This window comes from Aphis gossypii, chromosome 1 (genome assembly GCF_020184175.1).
Source record: "Aphis gossypii isolate Hap1 chromosome 1, ASM2018417v2, whole genome shotgun sequence".
Lineage (NCBI taxonomy): Eukaryota > Metazoa > Arthropoda > Insecta > Hemiptera > Aphididae > Aphis > Aphis gossypii.
In genome coordinates this window covers 10,625,567-10,649,400 of record NC_065530.1, presented here as the reverse complement: position 1 = coordinate 10,649,400, position 23,834 = coordinate 10,625,567, and the positions used below count along the sequence as shown (strand labels likewise).

Here is a 23,834-nt window from a genome sequence, read left to right as displayed (position 1 = left end):
AATTTAATTGCATATAACAATTAATAAACTCATATTACCTTAAGTTTAACTGTATACTCTCCTCTTCCTCCAAATAAACCAAAACCAACTAATGCAATATTACAATCAACTGAGAACCGAATAGCCTCGACTGAGTGTCCAGAATACCCCCAACCACCGCCCAAACCTAGAAATATAAATTATTTTATAAATTAATATTACAATTTAAAATGAAATTACGATTTATTATACACACTTGCAAATCGATTGATATGTAAAAATTCCTTTTTTGGCTCTACTGTATTTGATGAAACTGGCATATTACTTTGAGATGATGCTATACCAATAGGCAACAATGATAAATTTTGAGCCAAAATATCCATACAAGTTAATAAATTAACTAAAACTTGAATTCGAGATACTGAAATCCCAGCAGTAGGTGGCAATGCTAATTCATAATTCAACAAGGAAATGGTATAATTATGTCTTCTACAAGCACTATTAACATTATGACATGTAACCACAACTTTTTCATTTATATCACTAATACTGAAAATAAATAAATAACATAAATAAATAAATATTATTAATGATGTTCTAGCTTATAACTAGATCATGCATCTAAACATAATTGCCAAATTTTTTTTTATATTTTCATATTTTTTCAATAATCTTTGTCATGCTAATAAAATGTCATTAACAAAATGCTATATTACTGCACTTATTTGTTGCACTTTTCAGTGAAATTTCAATGCAAGTATATTTGTAATTTGTAATTTTTTGTAATTTTATTCATTTATTTTGCAAAATAAATACTTAATTACATTAATTAAATTATTCAAATTAAAATAAAATATACATTATGCAGCACAGGAGTACCATCAAATACTAACTCTATTAGTAAGTACAGTTATTGTATTATCTATGCATTAAAAAATTAAAATTTGGTTAACTGTTCAATAATTATAACCATATCATAAATTATTAACACTAAATAAGTAAAGCTTTTATATTCAAATAATATTGTACCAATAAAATTGTATTAAATTATAATTTATCTAAAACATAAAATGTCAAAAATTAGTAGTACCTATTAATTTTTAAAATATATTAATGAATTTCTTATGAAAACAAACAAAACACCAAAAGTTATTTTTTTTTGATAGAAAATAATGTTTAGTAACACTATTTGAAAAAATAATTTATGAAAAAAAAGTCACAATTAGATCAACGTAAAGAAAAACAACAGTAAAGGGCTTAATAACACAAATAAATGATTTCATTATATTTATAGATATGATGATAAAAATATAATATATCAACTAACAGACAGGCTTCAATGCCATTTAATAATTTATTTTAAGAAAAAAAAAGAATTAATGTATAATTTATAATATGTTTATTTATCATATGTATTATGTTTATTATGTTACATATTTAATATTTAAACTATTTTTTCATCTACTAAATTTTACTAAATTTTAAAATTCTTTAATATTATTCATTTTTTATTTTATTATTTTTTTTCTAAAATTTATAGCATATTATTACATGACTTATTAGTTATTTTAATAGTTTTTACAAAGTATAAATCTATTCTCTACTTATAATTGTTGAGTATATACAAAATGATTCCCCAAGATTATTCACTCCCTCTTTTCTTCTTCAATAATTCAGTTAATCAACATTTGATTTTTTAGAATTTTTAAATATACTTATTCTTAAAATTCCCTACTTTCAAATTCTTGAGAATTTTTATACTAGGTACTAAAGATGTTTCCTACGAGAGGCAACTTCTATTATTCAAATGAGAACCACATTTTATGGTAAAAATATTTGGTGGATATTTCTAAAACAAATCATATATATATATATATATATGAATAAAAATTCAAAAGTAATTGAGTAATTTTCAAGTTATTAAATGTTGTGTACTAAGAAATACATAACATTGAGTTTGGATGATTATGATAGCTATGTTGATTTTAAAAAAATTGATATTAATATAAATCCATCAATATTTATAATTATAAGACAAAAATGGTCCAAGTATAATAAATAATAAATCCAACATCACATATACTTTATATTTTAGTAAAATAATTTTTAAGGATTATTATCCTTGGTATAAAAATTATAACAACCAAAAAACTACTCGTTTAAATTTTAAATTAAGTATACAAACATTTTCAGGAAAATTATCTACTAAATAATTTACTGTAAAAAGGGAGTTCTTATTGAAAAAATAGAAACAGAAGTTTGTATTGCCACAGAATAGTCCTTAAGTAGAACAAAAACCTTAAGAATATAAAAATACGATAAATTTCTTTAAGTATATTTAAAAATTCAAAAGTAAAAATGTTAATAAATTCTGAATTCATTATTAAATGAAAAATAGGGATGAACATGCTTGATGAATCATCTTATATTATAGACACTTAGTATTAATTACTTACTGCCATAAATTATTGTATAACAAATCAAAACACCACATTCCAGTATGTTTTTCATCAAATTGTATCTGATTATTCCCTGAATAACTATTGCAAGTGCCATCTTGTTTGTTAATTGCTAAGCATTTATTTGATGTCATCACCACTGATTTTGGGACACACAATTTAAATATTAAAGAAAAACAAATGATTATGTAGCATGTAATGAAATAAATTGTTAGAGTTTAAATCAAAATCATTGAATTTTGAAATACTTACATATAATATCATTATTGGCAGCAATAGATAAAATTTTACTATTTATTAACGCCTCGTCAACTTTTACAATTGTTTGATTACCACAACACATAACTACTTTTGCTCTTCTGGTATGAGAAGGATTTATGTCTTCTACACTCAATGGTACATGATTGCATCCACTATCGCGACCAAGTTGACTTTTCTGTATTACATTAAAACAATTGTATTATAGGTAACATCAAGTTATATAAATAAATATAATATTAATTGTTTACCAAATAACTGCCAAATGTATAAAGTTTTCCATCTTTCGATACCAATGCAGTATGATTGCTACCAGCTGACACACTGATAATGGGATGTTTTAAGCGTGGTATTTTTAAAACAGTTGGGCCTTTTCTACTAAGTGATAGACTACATCCAAGTTGGCCATTTGAGTTACTACCAAATGTTATTACTTTCCCATTACTTAGAAGTAATACTACAAAAACATACATAAAAATTATGAATTAAATTAATATATGACATTTTATTATAACATATTATTACCTGTATGATGTAAACCACAACTAATTTGAATAACTGGACAGTCAATTGGTAAAAATACTCGCGCAGGTGGTAAAATAGTCATTCTAGCAGTATCCCTTTCTATATCACTTCCTGGATTATTCACTACATCATCTAATGAATTAAAAATGTATGTAAACGTAATTAAATTGACAATATTTAAATTATGTTCTTAAATAACAAAATATTTTTGATTATACTTAAGTACATACCAACAAAATTTCGAGTTATTACACTGTTTTGTTTTTGAAAATGTATGTTAGTATTATTAGCGGCACTTTGTATTATACTACTAATTTCATCATCCAAATTAGGATCGTCTATATTAAATTTTTTTCGTGGTTCATGTCTATACAATCGCTTTCCAGATTTTAATCCTGGTGCTATTTTTGCTAAATTAAAATAGAAAATTATGAATTAATACCAAAAAATAATTATTTTAATTTACTTAAACATTAAATCTTTTATACCTTCAATACCAAGAAGAACATCAAGTCTCATCCTTGCTGCATCTCCAGCACCATTTGGTCCAAGTAAAGCTAATTCTGAGTTATCTTCAACTTCTCGGGCACATATACGACAACATCCACAAATAGTGCATCCAGCATCTCCTTCACCACAACCGCATTCCCTAAAAACAATTTGAAATTTATTTAAATTAAGTGCATATAAAATTGATTGAATATGAAAGTAATTGAAGGGTCCGGTGCAAGAACCGGGTATCTCCTCTTTTTGAAATTGTTCGGGAGAAACAAATGGAGATACCCGATTACTGCACCGAACACTGTAACCAGGCATCTCCATTTGTATGATATAAGCTTATCTAATAAACGGATATACCTCGTTATTGCACCTAAATGTCGACAAAATTATTCTTTATCAGAAAATGCAAAAACATGTGTTTCGAAAAAAAGTGGAGATACCCGGTTCTTGCACCGGACCCTTCAATTATCTGATTAGAAATAAAAACCACTTTATTCAGAGTATTTCAGCTTATGTTATATAGAGAATATAATGTATTCAATTAATTTTAAAGAAAAAAATTTCAAAACATTTATATTCTACTACATAGCTCTTAATAGAAATTAAGACAGTAACTTCAGATCCATCAGAAAAAAATTATAAATTATAATCATGTGATATGAAGCATGGAATGCAAGACAATTAGTTGTAAATAGGTTTTATATTGGCCAATGAACGATAAGTTTCAAAAGCCCTAATTTATTTCTTAACTCCCTAGAGTAATTGATTTTAAGGTAACTTACTGGCCAGATTTACGATTGGATCGCATACTGCTAAGACAACTATAGCTATACCCTGTACATTCACCACATACAGTACAAACCATGCAAACTGCATGTTTCCAGTTATGTTTTCCTGGTTTACAAATATCCTCACAAGGTTTATTATCATCACAGTCATCATCCAATATACTTTGTTCACCAACAGAACTAATTTGGTTTAATGATTCATTATTGGTTATTTCAGGATAATCTATATCAACATATTAATGTCATTAAAAAGTTAATAAAGATAAAAAAAATAATATTTAACTGTTTTTATTGATTTGAGGAGCACATATATCACGTCCACATTGGCCTTTGTTGTTAATTCCAAAGCTATAAACGTGTCCTTTAGCACTCAACGCAATTGCATGTGCTTTTCCTAAAGCTATCTGAACAATTTTAGCATTCTTCAAATCTTTTACAAGACCTACAAATAATCAAATTTAATAAGAGTATTATATTGTAAACTTAAATATTTACCAGTATGTATATCACAATAAGTATCATCTTTGCCAAACATATACAAAAGACCATCTTTAGTCACTAATGCAGTTGTACCATTATTACAAGCTACATCCACGATAAATTGTCCGTCCAATTTAGTTATTCTTTTTGGCTTCAATACTCTTGGTTGCTTTCTGTACCTTCCATTATCACAATCTTCACCACGTCGTGATACACCTAAGAAATAAGCTGATCCCGTATCGCAAAGCAACACACAGTGTAATCCATCATGACCAGCTGCCACTTTTATGATTTTACATGGATTAGGTATACTTAACTCTGACCATACAGAACGATAACAGTTTATACTACTTTGTCCATTAGATTTTAACCATTGAAATGCCTGACCAAATAATTTTATTTTAAGTATAAATTTAACTCCTTTTTCATAATTGTGGTACTTACTTTTCCAGATTTAACTGATATAATAAAACAATCTTTTAAAGTGGCAACAGAAGATACTTCTTCATCAGTAGCACTGTTAATAGCACTTTCAGCTGTAATGGAATCCCATAATTCAGAAACACCATAAATCCGTACATTACGACGACTTAATACAAGAGGAACTTCATTAACAAGTTTTCCAGTACTAGGATCAATACTCTTAATCACGTAATTATTCTATTCCAGAGGAAAAAATATTAATTATTTTAAGTTATAATAAAATAATAAAATACTTACTGCAGATTGATCAAGGAAACATAATCTATCTTTATCACTAAATACAGGTTTACAAGATGTATTCAACGTCACTGAAGTATCTATTTGAACTCGTCCTAACTTTTTAAATGTATCTCTATCTAAAAACTCAATTTCTTGATTGCAAGCCTGGTTTGAATAATTAACCCTTAGGTATAACATTTTCTAGAAACAGACAAATAAAAAAAAATTATATTGATACAAATGAATAAACATATTGTATATACTAACTTGATAAAATCCAAGACAAACATCACTAGAATGTAAAGAATGATTTGATGTTCGAGCTACATTGACATATGGATGTCCACTAACTGTACCACCAAAACCAGTACCAATTTTATGAAACCCATATTCTGAATATGTATACAAATAATCTCCATCACATGCCATTCCTTTGACGTCTATGAAAAAAAAAAAATTTAAAACTGAACTTGGCATTTTATTAATACAAATAAAATATAGAAAAAATATAAGTACTCTGTAAGTAATTTAAATTTAATGTTATAATTTCAGATGATTTTGGAACTCCACTGGACATCCAATCACGAGTTTCATAATCCCCATATGTAAGAACACGGACACATTTTTGCAGACTAGTTACAACTTTTGGTAACTAAAGAAAGGTTATATTAATTAGTATTGACAATATCAATAAAGATATTAAAATATAATTAAATCCACTTACAATTATTTTTTTAGGGGATGCATTATTTGGGCACATGATTAATGTTGTTAAAGTGTTCAGTATTTTACCAGTATCTCCTCTAACTATTACTAAACTTATAAGACAAGAACATGAAACTGCTTTAAAATCATAAGTGCCATTCTCATAGTTTCCAGTTGCCATGTCCAATAAAAGTTCATATAATGGATCTATACAATAATAAAAATGTTTTAATAAAAATATATTCATTCAATATCATTTTTAAATCAGTATAAATTTACCTATAACTTCAGATGGTTCATCTTTCAACGCTTCTGGTGATTGATACTGAATGATATCTAACAAAGCCATTAAAGCTTTAGTACATATTTCTGGTGAGGGTACTCTACTCTCTTTAATCAGTTCAAATACACTACGTAAACCAATGCCAACTACCTGAAAATGTCAACAACCGTGAGTTTTAAGTTATATTACCACAAAAATGTCTTTAACTAACCTTAGGAATGAAAATTTCTGGACATGAAATAGCCTGAACATTGTTCGAAGATTGTAACACTCGGTTGAGAGTTTTGAGACATATTGGAGCTGATGAAGAGTTCCAGTATTCTTCATTAGCTTTTTTAGCATGTTTATCAAACACAGCATATCGAGCAGCTGATTGTACTGCAAAGGCTGAAGCATTCCCTGATACATACATGGTCCAACTGCCATCCTATACAATATGAAAATAAAACAAATCATAATCACACAGTAGTTTAATACTGAATTACAATAATAATAACACTAAAAGCCTTACCTTGTAAAGTTTTGATCCTTTTTGAGCTTTCTGACAATTTTTTTTGACATTTTGTTTCCTACATTAATAGTGAATAGATAATAATTATAATAATTTATCAAAAAACAAACGACAAAGACTTATTTTAGTCGGAGAACTCACTTGGGTAATTCTTGGGCTTCTTGGAAAAATCGCCTGTACAATTGCTCAATACCATCCACCTCGGGCAGCATAGTGATGTGTGTAAATCAAGTCATATTCCGTGCACGTCCAGCAGCAAGTCAAAATAACAAATTGGTCGTCGACGAACGGGAATGATTTAAGACAGTTACCCCGAATTCTGTCATCGTAATATCGTATTGATTTATTTTTACCGGGTTCCCTGTTATCGAATTTCAAACTTGTGTTGATAAACAATGGTATAGTGAGTAGTGGGAGAATATGATAGTGGAGCTGACCAATCGATTGTGGTGGATCGATAACCAGGACAACAGTCGCTATCTACCAAAAAAGTGTTCACTGCTATTCGTTGTCCAATAATCGAACCAGAGCTCGCTGCAAGAATAAAAATTAACGTAGAAACCAGAAAATCGAAAAATATTTTATTAGGAAATTAAAATCAGCGTGAATGATACGATTCAATACAGGGACGGATAGGGACTATTTTATGCAACATTGCTACCGGGAATTAAATTTAAGGGCCCAAAATTGTTTTGCTCGCTTCGCTAGGAACACATTAATTATAAAACAAGTTATTGTATTTTATTATCTTATAAAAGTATTCAGTCATAATTAATACATTAGGTAATTTTTTTTTATAGATCACTTTAAGCAGCAACCTTATCAATAATATCATTAATATTAATTTTAGTTAACACTTATTTTTCAATACTCATTAGTCATTAACATAATTAAGCTTTTCGTTTAAATGATCATGTGCTATTGAACAATTGAATAATTTTTTTTATAGGCAAGTACACTTAAGTTTTTGTAATCGATGGTATTTTCACTTCCTTAGCAGTTACTTGCACGATCATATTCTAAAAATATACGATATTACGACATCATTATAATAATAATACATTACATTCATTATCCATCAGTGGCGTAATTGAGGGCCGCAGACCCCGCATTGCGAGGGGCCCACAGTTATTTGGAGCCTTTGGTTATACTGTTATAGGGTTATATTTGATATAACAATATAATATTAGGGGCCCATTTTTAACATTTTCTTATTTTTGCGGGGGGGCAAAATGTTTTGTTACGCCACTGTAATCCATTTATCCATAATATACATAACATGCTATAGAATAACTACAATTTCATGTATTATTAACGTAAAGCCGTAAACGCATGAATTATTTTTTAAATTAGGTACTTTATTAGTGATGAACGTGTTAACCTTTTAACAAAAGATAGAGACATCATAAATAGTTACAAGTTAAATCTGACTGACTACAATATACACTATACAAATCAAAAATATTCAAAAAAAAATAAAAAAAATTCTTAAAACAAAATAATATTATGGCACGTCGTGTCATCGCCGACTTTTGGCAGAACGGTGCACGTTCACTCGGTCGTCGTTGCACAGTATGATCGCCGTCCTTGTCGGTACCGGTTTCCGGTGCAGCCGCGTTCTCCAACAGCTCGAGAACTTGCGTCAGGCCAGTGGCCACGCTCCTTAAGGTCCCCACACGCTACAGCATAAAATTCCATTGTCTCGGCAGTGGCGGTAAAATTGTGTCCGGACTCATTTTAACGCTACCGCCACCGCTACCGCTGCAGTGTGTGGGCACCTTACGCCGTCCACTGTAGTTGGCGTTCTCCGAGTAAAAATGCCACTGGCCAGACGTGTTCTGTCGCGTTACACCACTCCGCGTAATATCGTCCGACCAGCTCGAGGCCGACCACCGTCCTGAAGGTTTATTTTTGAAGTTGATCGAAAATAACGATCACTGAAAAAATCACTGATTTTCGATCGACAATGAACGGTTAGTGTACGAATGAATATTGTTATAAAATGTATGAATATGCGTCGGCGTCACTGTTTTATCACAGCTGTTATTTTGAAAATACACGGATGGTTGAAAAATTCGTTATACATCTAAAATTGTAGAAAATAATATTGTACGATAGCGATCTCTCGCGAATCAACATTCAGAACGTTTTTATCACATATTATTATTATTATTATTTTGACATTTTTACTGTTAGCGAGCTCTTTGACCTGATTCTCGGCAGTTTCAAGTTTGTCATACGTTTCCATTGGACAAATGCAAATAATTACTTTTTGTTCGTGATAGGTACTTTATAATAATATTACAATATAAGTCAACATTTTAATTATAAAAACGAAAATTGCTCAATTTTTTGTTTTTGTGTCCGTGTACAGCATAACTTATCGAAATAATGCTTTTATTTCAAACTTCGACGGTGGTTTCCCACGGCAAAGTGAATATCCTTGGTACACTGCTATAATTTATAGAAGTCAAAAGTAAACATTTTACAAAAAAAATCGAGAAAAACAAAAAAAGTGACGGAAAAACGGAAATTTTCACACAAAATTAGTGTTCAAACAAATTAATTTTTTATATGGTTATAACTTATTACTCAAAAACTAAAAATTGTAAATAAAATGAAATTTTCACCAAATGTTTATATTACCTAGTGTTATACTGTTATCTATATACAGTTAAATTTTCAAAATATTTTTTTTTTTTTTTTTGAGCTATTTATAGACTACTGATATTTTTGATTTTTCTAACAATTTTTTGTTGAAGTATAGATAAAAAATTTTTAGATGGCCAAAAAAACTTAAAAATTTAATACAAAGTTCCTTATGAGTTGATATTATTGTAGTTAAAAAAAATCGAAAATTGTTAATCACAATTTTTTTTTAAAAGCGTTTATGGATCAAATTTTTACGAAATATGTCAAAATCACGAAAATTTGCAAGTAGTTTTGTAGTTGAAAAATCATAAAAATTGTTGTGTTTATATCTAAGGTTAAAAAATTCAACACTAAGTTTTTCATAAATTTTCCTTCGAATAGTTATAGAGAAAACTCGAAACATTATAATAGAAAAAATGTTATGTACGTTTGAATTTTAAATGATTACGAAATCATGTAACGATAACGATTTATCTTCAAACGAATTTAAATATTTGTTATAATTAAAAAAGTATAAGTCGTAGACAGGTACTTGAAAATTTCACTAGTTATTTAGATTCGCATTTTCTTTACATGATTTAATTTTCAAAATAATTCACTTATTTTAACGCTATTTATAAGCATTTGAAATATTCGTTTTTGTTTATTTTTTTTTTAAGAATATCGTTAAAAACTTTTTGGCCAAGTCAAAATACATGAAAATTTAATACAAAGTTCCTCATAATTTATTCTTATAGGTATAGTGATTAAAAAATTATAAGAATACATATAGGCACGATTTTTTTTCATTAGCATTTGAAGTTCAAAAAACGAAAATTCGTCAAAATCATGAATATTTGTAAATTACTTTGTAGGTATAAATGTATAATTCATAACAATTTTTGTATAAATAGCTATGAGTTGAACATTTAATGTATAAGATTTTCCATAAGTTAAGCTTACAATAATTTATTATAAAAGAACTTAAATTTTGGTGTACTCAGGCCATTAAAACATAACCCATTTTTTTATCAGCCACTGGAAATTATATCCTAGGCTAACTAATCATATTCGTTCAGAATTGTTTTTCGTAGGTATACAATGATACCATCATTGGATTCAAATTTAACATTTTCATAGGTAATTAGTAACACCACCTTGAGGTCACAGGGCCAACAGAAATGCATTTCGGTTGCAATTCGATACTAAGCTTGGTCATAATCAAAAAATCTAACAATTAGGAAATCGAATATAGGTATTGGCTATTTAAACAAAATATTACAAAATACGTAATTTTCAAAGTGCTATAACTTAAAAACTAATGATTAGCTCCAATTTATTTTTGCACCATCGTTTTTAGAATGTCAAAATACATAGGTTTCAAAAAAAAAATATTGCCAAAAATTAGGGGGTCCGGTAAAATAGAAATATACCAAGGTATATCTATATTACCTAGGTATAAATTATTTCGGACTGCGGTTGGCTCTCCAAGACTACGATGACGAACAAGATTACAGAGCGGCCGCGGACTTCGGTCGGCTCGCGAAAACTACTCCACGACCAGCAGGGCGGTGTTCATCAATCGGAAAGCAACGCATCAAAAAACATATATCTGTATCATAAACTGAATGTACCAGTATTAAAGGGGACAAGTCGGGGTCTGTCCCGTCTACCTCCCCCGTATGGCCGTATGTATAAATTATTGTCTTGTTTTCAATAAACGATGGCGGCGCCGCGGCAGTAATACGGAAGCAGTCCCCGCGGCGTCGTCGATTCCAAACCGAAAAAAAAAAAAGGTATAAATTATTTATAATAAATAATGCACTTTAGTTCCCATCTCGATTTTTTTCTCCCCCAAAATGTGTGTTCTATAGAACTGAATTCTAAAGTCAAATTTAAAAATTCTCGCAAACCATTACCTATTTTCCAATGTTTACTATTTTACGCATTTACGATTTACGCATACATGCGCAAAACACGGTATTCTTTGCTTTCCCGTGGTTGTTGGAAGGTAGAGTTATAAATACCTAATGGCTTAATACATTTAGTTACAGGAGGTTATAGGTAGAGAGCCTATATTATTTATATTATATAGGCTCTCTAGTTATAAGTATAATCTTTGATCGTGATAACTGGTAATGATTGAAGCCCATTGAAACCGATATTTGATAACAATGGTTAATAAGGTAAAGCGGCTTAAATACAATAATTTATTACCCCTTCTTCAAGTAGCAGAGTGGCGCAGTGGAAGCGTGCTGGGCCCATAACCCAGAGGTCCGTGGATCGAAACCACGCTCTGCTAAATCGAATTTTTTGCTAATTTTTTTCAAAAACACACACCAAGAACAAATAACCCAACATTAGTCCCGACATTCACAATTTATTTAACCGTCATCCCGATTATGTCTTTTAAATGTTGTAATACCTATATTAGATTAAGAATTTATATTACCTTATTAAATTCATTTTGTATGATGAATATGTATTGAAAGTATTATTCGTGATTTTTTTTTTTTTTGTTACAATTTACGAAATAGAAAATGAATCTTGATTTTTTTTTAATATCTTTGCTGTCATTCTTTCATATTTGTCTACATTGTAGAATAATTTTTGCCAAATGTTATTTTTATTTATTAGTACGGTTAAATTTAATTTGTTTATTACCAAAAATGAATAGGTATGTAAATATTTTCATTCTTGAACGTTGTGCTTTGTTGACTCATTTGTTTAATGGACTTAAACTCTGATCCCAAAGTGAGTCCAATAAAGTGGCGACTAGACTTTATAAGTAGATTGAATATATAATATGTCTAATTACTAAGTACAACTAAACTATTACAACTTTTAGTCTAATGAGGATAATATCTATTATATTGTAACATAAGACTCCAAATAACTAAAGGTAATACTACTACTACTTACATTAGTGTAGTTATGATTTTGTTCTGGCCACTGGCCAGAACGGGGGGGGGTATATAATTTATTGATTAAACATATAAAATAAACAATTGAAATAAAAAATAATAATAAAATGTTATGTATAAAACTTGAATTAAAAAAATGTATTATCATTTATAATTATAAATTAAAAATATATATTTTCAATCTACACAACATATTCCAACCTCAATGATCTATGCTCCGATTACTCTGCAGTCCTCCTTACAATAGACGCTGCTCCCTCTAAAAAGTCAAGCAAACATAGCCTCATTCAAGGTCGTATGGACTGGGAAGCCTTCAGAACTCAACTCGTTAAACATATTGCTCTCAAAATTAGATTATAATCACGTCAAGACATAGGTGATACTGTTAACGCCCTAATAACGTCAATTCAACAAGCAGCATGGTTCTCCTCTACAATTCCTAGCCCATTCAAACCAATACCTATCATCTTCTCCATTTTGTCAGAACTCTTATATCGGAAAAAAGGAAAGCCCGCTGTGTGGCAAAGAACTAAGTATCCCTTTGACAAACGACTATTTAATCACCTTACCAATGAACTCAAAAGAACCTTAGCCAAAATAAAATCTGATACCTAACTAAACAAACCATCTCACATCCCTATCCACCACTGAAATTCTTTTTGGCAAAACACTAGGAAAATTCTCCGCTCTCAACGCCCATGGTACCTTCTCTGAAAAACCCGACGACACATGGCTTATCAGTGACTTAGAGAAAGCGAACACTTTTCGTCATAATTTACACTCAACGTTCTAACCATATATTGACATCATACGTCACAACAAAATAGTTGAAATGAACCACTTCCTATCTAGTCCACTACCTCTGACCCTTCCACCAAAACATATCAAACCCAGTAAAGTCGAGTTTATAATCAGTAAATCTGAGCATCATAAGACTTCAAAGTACGACCTCATTACATCAGAAGTCGCCTCCCAATAGCCCAAAACATCCATATTATCACTTATGCATATTTACATCTCCATGCTCAGGCTCTCATACTTTCCTCTGCTTTGTCAATTCTCGATCATAATTATGATACTCAAACCCAGACCAATCAGCCTTCTATTCTTCTTCTCCAAAGTATTTGAAAAGCTTACACTCAAACGCCTCCTTCCAATCATTGACACAAACCTCCCAGACAATCAATTTGACTTTCATAGTAACCATTCCCCCATACACCAGGTTCATCGAATAGTCGACAAAATTTACTATTCATTTGAGAAAAAACTTATCTGCACAAGCACCTTCTTAGACGTAGCACAAACGTTTGACAAGGTATCATGATATCATGGCCTTCTCTTCAAATTAAAGTCAATATTTACCTCCAGCTTCTATTTAATCTACAAGTCCTATTTTGAAGACCAACATTTCTTCGTACAATATTGCTCAGCCTTATCTGACATATCATCAATTAGAGCTAGAGTATCACAAGGATCTGTAGCGGTACCTCTCTTAATCAACCTGTGCACATCAGATCGACTCACTACCAATTTTACCACCACTGGTGAGTTCGCTGACGATAAAGGCATCCTAGCCCTCTACCATGATCCTCTAGCAGTATCCAACAGAATCCAAACCCGCCTCGATATGCTCTCGGCGTGGTACAGAGAGTGGGGATTAAAACTAAACAAATCTAAATTCATACACTGTACTTTCACACTCAGACTTATAAACTGCCCCTCTATCATACTTAACAATCAACCTCCACAAACCGCTCAAAATGCGCATTACCTAGGTATATATCTAGACCGCCGATTCACATGGGCTGCCCATATATGTAACAAACGACTAGAACTTAACAATCATCTAAGACAGCTACACCTCCTCCTTTCATCCAAACATATCACTTTGCATAATACAATTCTTATCTACAAGGTACTCCTAAAACCTATTTGGTCCTATGGATTTCAACTTTAGGGATCAGTCAAATATCCTAACACAAACGGAATCTAAACATTTAAATCCAAATGCCTCCGAAAGATAACCAAAACTCCATTTACGTATCGAATGACACTCTCCACAAGGTCTTCCTCATTCCGACAGTCAAAAACGTCTCTAAAACCTTATAAAAACGTTTCCACCTTAAACTCTCAAATCATCGAAACCCCTTCATCCAAAACCTCACTTTTCGAACACTCCCGAGTGATCTTGACCGACGTTTAAAGCGCAGCTTGATGCAGTGACCTACTAGTTAACTAGCCCATTAGTCGACTAATCACTACCATCCATGCCATAAAGTACTACTACTAAATAGCTTCTTCAATTAAGCTTTTTTGTAGATATATTTTATACAGATTATATAAATAAAAATATATGACAAAAAAATATTTCAAAACAAAAAATGAAAACTATAAAACTAACTATAAAGCTAACTCATTATTTATTTCCTCTGCAAATGTGTAGTTTTTACGACAATAATTGTTATTAATAAATTATTGTGTAGATGTAATAAGTCACAATAGATATAATTTGAGAGCTAAGATAAGAACGTGGTAGATTATATCTATAATCATAACTTATAACATAATATGGATAATTTTATAATCTTATACAGTTATATCGAGTATAAGTCTATGCATTAAATATTTAAAAAAAAAAAGACTGCGAGACCTATCCCTATCATTCCCCCCCCCATTACTATGCCAATGACTTTTTAATTATTATAACATAATTAAAATAAATATGATATGCACTTATAACCTGCATAAAATAATAGTTAAAAATATAAGATAGGTCTAAGGTAATAAATGAAAATTTACTTTGAATTCTGACAAATTTAAACCACTCAAACATGTGTCTTCTTCTACTGTCATATACTGACTGAATTAGTTTCTTGAGGGTTAGATCCTTGTAATTTATAATCGGAGAACTTTAAACAGCAGTATGGGTAAATTAAAAAAAAAAAATTAAGTTTATTTTTGAAATACACAATGTTTGTATGATAGTAAAGTACTATATTTTGTAAAAACATGACATGGATACATACAAAAACAATATTTTTGAACAGAAATAGAGAAAAATATAAGTATTTAGGTTACAATACCTATGTCATAACTTTATTATGGTAGATATGGAATAATTATAATTAAAATATTTGTTCAAAACATTCTTAAACAGTAAACTTATTGATTTACAATTTAAAACATAATGAGTAATGACTAATGAGAATGGCGTCCAAATAATTTACAGCTGCTATCAATGTGGCAATTTTTATACAAATAATAAAGTTTATAAAATATTTATATTTTTAAGTCTGCAGACTGCAGAACATTTATTATGGTTTTCATTCTAGGATTTTGTATGACAAACATAACAAATGAAAGCCAACAACAGGATTTCTGATTATTTTGTATAGTCACAACTACTCGCGTAAAAATCATTAGATCTTAAATTAAACTGACTTATAAACATTCAGGTACAAATTAAATAAACACTCAAAACTCTCACAAAAATAACTTTAAATTATACAAAATATTAATACGTTCACAGTTATTGAGTCTATTTGGATGTATACACGTGACATAATTAAATTTAAAATATAATACTGATATTTTATTATAACAAAATAATCATGTAGTAATAAAATGGTAGGTCACAATAAAATTAGTATTACGTATTTTTCTTCTCATATTTAAACATGCTGTGAAAAACTATAATCAAGAGGATATTAATTTGTAAGTCAATAATTATTTTTCAATTATATGTTATTATTCATTATAATTTCAAAAAATATTTAAGAATGTTTGAATATAAATAATGTATCAATCAATACAATTTAGACAATTGTGAAAAAAAAATGCGATTTATTCATTTTTAGTTTGGACTTTGATACCAACAAATTCACGCTAAAACACACAATTATTTGGTAGGCCTAATGGAAAAAAAAAATACAGAATTTATGAAAATGTAAAACACATCAGACTACAGCTTAACACTACAAAACCATGATATTTAATCTTAAAGTTAAAAAAATAATATATTATGACATAAATAGGAATTAAATATAATTACCACAGAAATAATTTAAATAAATATAGGCAATAAATAATAATTAAAGAGTATAATCAATAAGATTTGGTAAAATCAAAAGGGCCTAAAATCTCTCAATTTCACATTTAGTAGTTGTTTTTATGAGAATATAAATTATTTTCAAAATCTGATAAATAACTATCACATTCAAAAATATAAAAAACAATAAAATAATTTAAAATAAAAACCAATGCTCATCAATATATCATATACAAATTTTCTTCAACTATAAATGTCTAGTAAAATAAATAAAATTTGTAAAAACTATCTTCATATAAATTTTCTTTTTGAATACTTTTTAAAATTATGTTTTGTTTTGAATGTTAAAATAAAAATATATATAATACGATTGTTCAAATTCACTCATATTTAATAAAAAAGTAATACAATAATTTCTAGTGTTAATAGAAATGATTTTTTACTAGCTCTAAACAGAAATTTATTAGGTTTACATCATTAATTATAGATTTGAAAAATTATTTTAAGCAACGAGTTTGAATGATAATTGTGTCATAATATAATGGGAAAATTGTTGAATCAATTAACATAAAACCTTAGTCATACAAAATATTTGTTATTTAGAAAAAATATTTTAACTAATTTTAAAATATATAATTTTTCTATCAAACTTCCAAATATTGTAAAATAATTATTCTCATTTGATTTTTATTTTAAATCTAAGCAAAATGGAGATGATTTATTCTACATGAAAAAAAGTTTTCTTATAAATTTATTATGAAATTTAATTTAATGTAAAATAAGTTAGAAAACCTAATATTCCTAGAATATTTATTTTGGTTTCAATAAAAAGTTAATATTGTAAAATAATTTTAATGTCAACGATCAAGAATATAAGCAAAATATTTGACTCAAAGATATTATTAAACAATTTAATTATATGTTAGCAATTACAAAGTTAGCATTTACCTAAGCATATAGATATAACTTAAATATTTTAAAAAGTTTTCATTCAGAAAAATTTGTTATATGTCATTAGTACAAATCTATTTATAATCATTTTTTTAATTGAATTGGAACTTTCAAATGTTTGTCACACAACACAAACTTATTTCATATTTTTAATGTATTTTAGTTTTAAGGTATATTATTATTTTATTAGAATTAATATTTAAATTAAAATATTATTTTTAAACTATAGAAATTTAATAAATACATATTAACTGTAAAATATTGTAGTATAAAAGAAATAGTTATAAAAATTATTTTTTTAAAAAAATAATCAAATATAAATTCTATATAAAAGGCTCATACTAATGTTGTAAAATGCTAATATATAATTTAATAGAATATTATTACAATTATAATACTTGATGCATCTAGTACTGATTAGTTGTAATTTTTTTCATTCTAAAGTTTATGTTATTTTAATCAATTATTATTAGTATTATCATAATTATTAAGTTTTTGATTGCTTAAAATAGATAATTTTTAATCTATGCCTGTGTTGTTGATGTATTAGTATGAGATAAGATAGGGGTCGAGCAATATGGACAATCTTTTATCGTATCAACACACTGATTACACAACACAAAGTGATTACAAGGTCCCAATGTGACACTCCTATTACGCTCTTCGCATAACATGCATTTGGTAGCAGTTTGTAAGTATAAAACCTAAACCAAACAAAAGTTATTATTCATTAAATAAATATGTAAATATAAAGAATATCATATCATAGTTAGTTAATACTTGTAAATGAATTTATATTTATTAATATTAATTGTAAACATTTTTAACTTAAATATTTGATATTATGTTCATATAGGACCTTTAACATTTAATATTTACCTTTTCTATTTCTTCTAAATCATTTCTCATTTGACTCTGTAATGATTTTAATACAGATAATGATAAATTTCTAATTTCTGAGACCCTACGTAATCCATGAAGATACGGTGAACCTTGTAATAAATCTACTTCTTGTTGTAATGATTTTGCTTGATTGATAGCCTTACAAAAATTATATAATAAGTATACAAAAATAATTTTAGTACTACTTAATAATATTTACTTCATCTCTTTGTTGTTCTGCAATTTTTAATTTATTATTTGAATCTTCAGTCTCTCTTTGCCATGCTTCATAAGTGCACCTAACTTGTGACATTCGTTCAGATTCCCAAGATACTAATTTTGATCTACAGTTTAATAATTCTTCTTGTAATCTTTGAACCTAAAAAAAATAAAATATATATTATTTTAACTCTATTATATAATCATAAAAAGTTAACTTCTGTCTTTTTGACCACATTTAAAAAATGTAATTTATATATGATTATAATTATTGATTAAATTATAGGAATAATTTCCTACATGTATTATTATTACATTGTGGTTAAATTTTGTCATTTTTGGTTTAAATTATATGAATACTGAAGAAAAAAATACTACAATAATATAATTAAGGGTTAACAAAAAATATCATTACTTCATTTGAATTTGAAGGACTAATTGGAAATGTGTTTGCAGTTCCAGGAGAACCAATACCAAATAAACCAGTTGAGCCATAATTGTTGCCAGTAACAATATTCAAATGACCTAAACCATCTTGTTGGTTGTACCTAGATTTTTGTATGATATTATTTTGCATATGTTTTAATGGAGAAGCTATTGTTGGAGAAAAATGACCAATACTATTATGGCGTGTAAGAGGAATATTGACTGGAGCTGAACTTCCTAAAATATCTAGAAATATTCATACATAAGAAAGAAATACAAATTAATTTAATGCATAATGTTTAAACAAAGCATATAATAAATTAGATTTACCAGAGGCTTGTAAACTTGATGATAGAGGATTATTTAATATTGGAGATTCATTTTCTCGATCAACAGAAAAATTTAAATTATCTTCCATAACTAAATCATCTAAATTACCTAAAAATAGAAAAATAATAACAGTACTCCATAATACTTAAACATTAAATAATTTTAAAACATTACAACCAAATAACAATTATAGACATACCATTCATAGTAGTAGTTGGCTGATAAGAAGAAAAATGATTCATATATGATGAATTGCTATTACCATTAGATACAACAGGTCCAAATATAGAACTATGTCTTCTTTGTGGTTCAACATTAGGTAACAATGATTGAGAATCAAATGAATTTAAAAGCTGAAAAATAAAAATAAATAGCAAACGGCATTAAATAAAAAAAAAATGTAATTACAGCTTGTATAGTATCTTCATGAGCTATTTGAAATTGTTGTACATTAAATTCAGATCTTGACAAATGGGCACCAGGGGCTTTATTAGGTGAGCCAATACTTGAAGTGCATTCTGAAAGATCCCCACTTCCATTCTACAAACATAACACATCGTTCAATATGAGCGAGTGTTTAAAAAATCAAAAATTACTAACCGATGAACTATTTTTGTCATTATCTATTTTTTTTACCGGAGATCTTAAACATTCGGTCCCTATTGAAGGCACAGCATTAGATAATATATCAGCTAAATCTGTTGAAGAATCTAATCCAGCAGCTGATTCTCGAGCAATAATCATTTCCTCTGTATAATAAAATTAATAATTACATTATGTGAATTTATCATAATAACTGTAAAATTGACAATTGTAATGTAAAAACATACGATCCACGTGTGCAAAAGCACAAAATACTCCACGAGGACAATAACCAGCTTGTTGTACATCATTACATTTTGTAGACTTATATATTTCTGGATGAAATTGTTGTTCAGTTCTAGTATGGCAATACGCACAGGAGTCACCACTTTCACAATTACTTGGTTCACCCCATTCATCTCCGTGTTTTACGCTAGGACATGGAGTAGACCTAAAATATTGAATTAAATATATTATTTTCATTTTTAAATAATGAATATTTATTATTATAAAAACATGCCTGTACTTGTATTTTCTTGGATTTCTTCTCTTATCTCTACTATTATGATATTGAGGACATGCATATCCTTGTCGACAAAGTCGAGGAGGACGTTGACATTGATCAGTTTTATAATTTGACAGAACAAAATTAGTATCTATGAATTAAAAATATAATATATTTATAATGAATAGTAAAAATTGTATATGAATAATTAATATTAAATTATAAACAACTCCTACCCTGCCACTTAGGATCTTCATTCATTAAATTTTTTTCTTTATCTAATACATTTGGTCCATCTAAATCTACATTATTATCATCATCATTTTCAGTTACCTAATAAAAATTATAGAATTCATTATTAAAAATACTAAACACTCAAATGAATTAAATACCTTTTGCTCATTAATATCATACACAGGTGGTCTTAAATCATGATTCCCATGGGCAAAAGCACAATGCGGTCCATTTTTTGTGCAAAATCCCCTACTGTCAGTATCATGAACACACATGCATGTCTTATAATATCGTAAATGGTAACGTCTTTCTGTATCACCAGCTGTTCGGTGTAAATATTGGCACCTTTTATTTAATTTAAAATATAAAAATATAATAATTGGATAAGATACTATTTTGTATGTGCTACATCAGTTTGTCGAACACGCTGGCCAGTTAGTTTTATTATGGCTCACAACTACTAATATTAGTTGACAAAATAAAAAAATAAATTATAAAAGATTCATTTTTATTGCAATTATCTTAGAGAATTTTATACTTGGTATACATCCAGGTAAGGTATGCCTTATATTCAAGCTATAATCTAATAAATATTATAGATAGTTTTATAATATATTATATATTAGATAAAATGTTATAAAAATGTATGTTTTTTTATTAAATTTTTATGAGTGGCATAGTTAACTATTCAATATATTTGGCCTACTTGATATTTAAAGTTCACGGACATATAGATATATATATGACTGTGTTAAAGTTTGACATGCCTGTCTTATATGGATCATGTGTGTTAATATACATGTGTTTATAGGCAGATACACAACCAGAGTATACTTTTTAATAAGTTTTCTTCTTTTGTTCATTCAATCGCAGTTTAATGATTGTAAGTGAAAAAAAATGTTTTAAATTTATATGTATAATTTAGTAAATATTCTCTAAAGTAAGTTTTATATTAATTAAAAATAATACATTAAATGTGCACTCAATTTAAAGATAAATCATTTTAACCTTTTAACAAAATAGGCATAAATAATTCAACATACATTAAAGAACAGAAATAATCTAAATTAAATAAACTAAAGAATTTTCTGTTTTTTTAACAGTACTACTAATATATAAAATGATTAATGTACTCTTCTGAGACTCAAATGTATACCACGATTATACATGAACTAAACTTTTAATGGCTATTATCAAAAAAAATTTGATCCAAAAAGTATTATTTAGTAAAATATAATTAGGTAATTATTTTTACTATTTTAATCAATACATTAAAAATGTATGTTAAAATAATATTGCATCTTAATAGTTTGTACATGTTTCAGCAGCACAACTCTAATTAGTGCCATTTGACATAGTTTACAAATGCTGAATTATAACAATTTAGTGTAATGTACCTTGTTATTTAATGTACTACAACAGAATCAACAATATAATTCAATTATTCATTTTTTTTTTCATGTCTCCTGTAAGTATTATTTCATAAGTTCATAATAAAAGTTGAACCATCATCAATAATTTAATTTTTATTAAACCCAATATTTCAGCATGAGAAGAATTAAATACAGTAAATGTATTAAAATTAAACATTGAGGTCCTTAAGTAAAATATATTAAATTAAAAATCTTGGTAAATAATAATGATAAAAAAAAATTATCAATATTTATATAATTAAATCAAACTTTTGATCAAGTATTATGATTTATTTGCTTATTAAAAATGTTTATTTTTTATGGACAATTAGCATTTAAAATGTTATATATAAAGCAAAATGAACAAACAATATACAGCATTGATTTTTTATGCTTACACTAAATATTTATAATTTTATATAGGTAATATGAAAAATGAATGAATAGATTTATAAGTTTAAAATAGTTACAGCGATTATTAAAATAGATTTAAAGAAAAGACTATTCAATCAAATTGTAGATATTTTTGGAATAAGACTGAGAGATATATGTATAAAATAAATTACATATTGTTTAATCCATTAAATAGCTCCAACTGAATAAGTAGATCCAAAAAAATGTTAAAAATAACTATCTCATTTTGTTTTAGACACATAATGTATGTTTATCAATTTAAGAATTACCCAATGTTTTAAAAAGAATAAACATAATTAGGAGTTTTTATCAGACGTAATACTAAATAGTTCCTTTTCTAGTAACATCTCTATATGAAAAAAAGGAAGTTTTTATAACAAACCACTTGTTCTAAAATTATAAAAATTCAGATTCACTATCATTTTTACATTAAATAGGAAAAATGCATAGTTATATGCAATAGATCATTGCTTACTCGTCTCCTTTAGTACAAACTCCAGTGGTCTCATCATATTGTGTACAATAATCATCTGCACTATAGTTAAATGTGCCATCTCTTTTTCTTACTGGTCTACGGCGCCGCTGATTCATAAAGTGCCAATTAAAACAAGTATAGGGTCTATGTTGTGTGCATTTATGTTGTAAAAACAATGGACACTGCTCAACACGAAACTCTTTTAAATATCTGCAATAATACAATAAGTTCGACTGATATCAGGCAATACTATTTACTAAATCTGTATCATAATGTGAACAATTAATGAACGGCTAAATAAATAACAGAAAATCATGCACAAAATCACGGCTTACGAATAATGATTTGGTTTCTCCATTTGGGCAGGAATCTTAGATTCTGACGGCATTTTGTTGTACTTTGTTTACAACGTTAGGTATTTTTTAAAATGTTAGTTTTACTTGTTTGACCGCATCGACAGCGGTTCAATAATAGAATTTCGGCAAAATTGAAGTGGTTCTCGTTTCGTTCATGATGCAAAAAATTAAAAAATATGTAGTACCTAAAAGCTAAAGCAAAATGTTTTTTTTTTTTTTTTGACGACTTGTGTTATTGTTTTACACTTTCCAAA

General features: G+C 28.0%; 2 protein-coding genes and 1 non-coding gene across 6 annotated transcripts in view; 1 reads left to right on the top strand and 2 right to left on the bottom strand.

Moving 5' to 3' along the window:
* The window catches only part of LOC114130748 (E3 ubiquitin-protein ligase MYCBP2), a 272,960-nt gene extending 265,337 nt beyond the window's left edge, over positions 1 to 7,623 (bottom strand). For both annotated transcript variants that reach the window (XM_050203587.1, XM_050203594.1), the window contains exons 1-20: positions 7,333 to 7,623; positions 7,192 to 7,249; positions 6,892 to 7,107; positions 6,677 to 6,830; positions 6,417 to 6,604; positions 6,209 to 6,344; positions 5,960 to 6,132; positions 5,711 to 5,893; positions 5,435 to 5,650; positions 5,006 to 5,372; positions 4,794 to 4,952; positions 4,505 to 4,733; positions 3,710 to 3,870; positions 3,452 to 3,631; positions 3,222 to 3,353; positions 2,948 to 3,153; positions 2,691 to 2,874; positions 2,436 to 2,577; positions 236 to 528; positions 39 to 166 (exon numbers count right to left, since the gene is read on the bottom strand). In XM_050203587.1, coding sequence (XP_050059544.1) covers positions 39 to 166; positions 236 to 528; positions 2,436 to 2,577; positions 2,691 to 2,874; positions 2,948 to 3,153; positions 3,222 to 3,353; positions 3,452 to 3,631; positions 3,710 to 3,870; positions 4,505 to 4,733; positions 4,794 to 4,952; positions 5,006 to 5,372; positions 5,435 to 5,650; positions 5,711 to 5,893; positions 5,960 to 6,132; positions 6,209 to 6,344; positions 6,417 to 6,604; positions 6,677 to 6,830; positions 6,892 to 7,107; positions 7,192 to 7,249; positions 7,333 to 7,403 — 3,576 coding nt within the window. In that variant the 5' untranslated portion in view covers positions 7,404 to 7,623. The remainder of the gene's footprint in view (positions 1 to 38; positions 167 to 235; positions 529 to 2,435; positions 2,578 to 2,690; positions 2,875 to 2,947; positions 3,154 to 3,221; positions 3,354 to 3,451; positions 3,632 to 3,709; positions 3,871 to 4,504; positions 4,734 to 4,793; positions 4,953 to 5,005; positions 5,373 to 5,434; positions 5,651 to 5,710; positions 5,894 to 5,959; positions 6,133 to 6,208; positions 6,345 to 6,416; positions 6,605 to 6,676; positions 6,831 to 6,891; positions 7,108 to 7,191; positions 7,250 to 7,332) is intronic.
* A 4,429-nt stretch (positions 7,624 to 12,052) lies between these two features.
* On the top strand, positions 12,053 to 12,124 carry Trnam-cau (transfer RNA methionine (anticodon CAU)). The gene has a single exon. It is a non-coding gene; the product is annotated as a tRNA-Met (tRNA).
* A 4,445-nt stretch (positions 12,125 to 16,569) lies between these two features.
* LOC114130500 (RING finger protein unkempt) lies at positions 16,570 to 23,820 on the bottom strand. Of its 3 annotated transcripts, none has more exons than XM_027995491.2 (14): positions 23,560 to 23,820; positions 23,225 to 23,434; positions 21,082 to 21,268; positions 20,926 to 21,022; positions 20,705 to 20,840; positions 20,433 to 20,635; positions 20,203 to 20,351; positions 20,011 to 20,142; positions 19,802 to 19,955; positions 19,603 to 19,710; positions 19,262 to 19,518; positions 18,848 to 19,006; positions 18,625 to 18,786; positions 16,570 to 18,449 (listed from the first exon to the last, which is right to left on the bottom strand). In XM_027995491.2, exons 1-14 carry the CDS (start codon positions 23,610 to 23,612, stop codon positions 18,270 to 18,272), a joined length of 2,187 nt encoding a protein of 728 aa, XP_027851292.1. In that variant the 5' UTR covers positions 23,613 to 23,820; the 3' UTR covers positions 16,570 to 18,269. The 3 variants fall into 3 exon arrangements, with proteins under 3 accessions (XP_027851292.1, XP_027851307.1, XP_027851300.1); XM_027995506.2 differs by having other exon boundaries at positions 20,239 to 20,351; XM_027995499.2 differs by having other exon boundaries at positions 20,711 to 20,840.
* Between the last annotated feature and the right edge of the window lie 14 nt (positions 23,821 to 23,834).

What these genes read in the sequence shown, in the direction of transcription:
- LOC114130500 (XM_027995491.2), bottom strand. Translation starts at nt 23,612, where the DNA reads ATGCCGTCAGAATCTAAGATTCCTGCCCAAATGGAGAAACCAAATCAT. An exon ending in TGAAGATCCTAAGTGGCAGG is followed by an intron (nt 20,841 to 20,925) that starts GTAGGAGTTGTT and finishes TTTAATTCATAG; the next exon opens with ATACTAATTTTGTTCTGTCA. An exon ending in GTCCTTCAAATTCAAATGAA is followed by an intron (nt 19,007 to 19,261) that starts GTAATGATATTT and finishes TATTTTTTTTAG; the next exon opens with GTTCAAAGATTACAAGAAGA.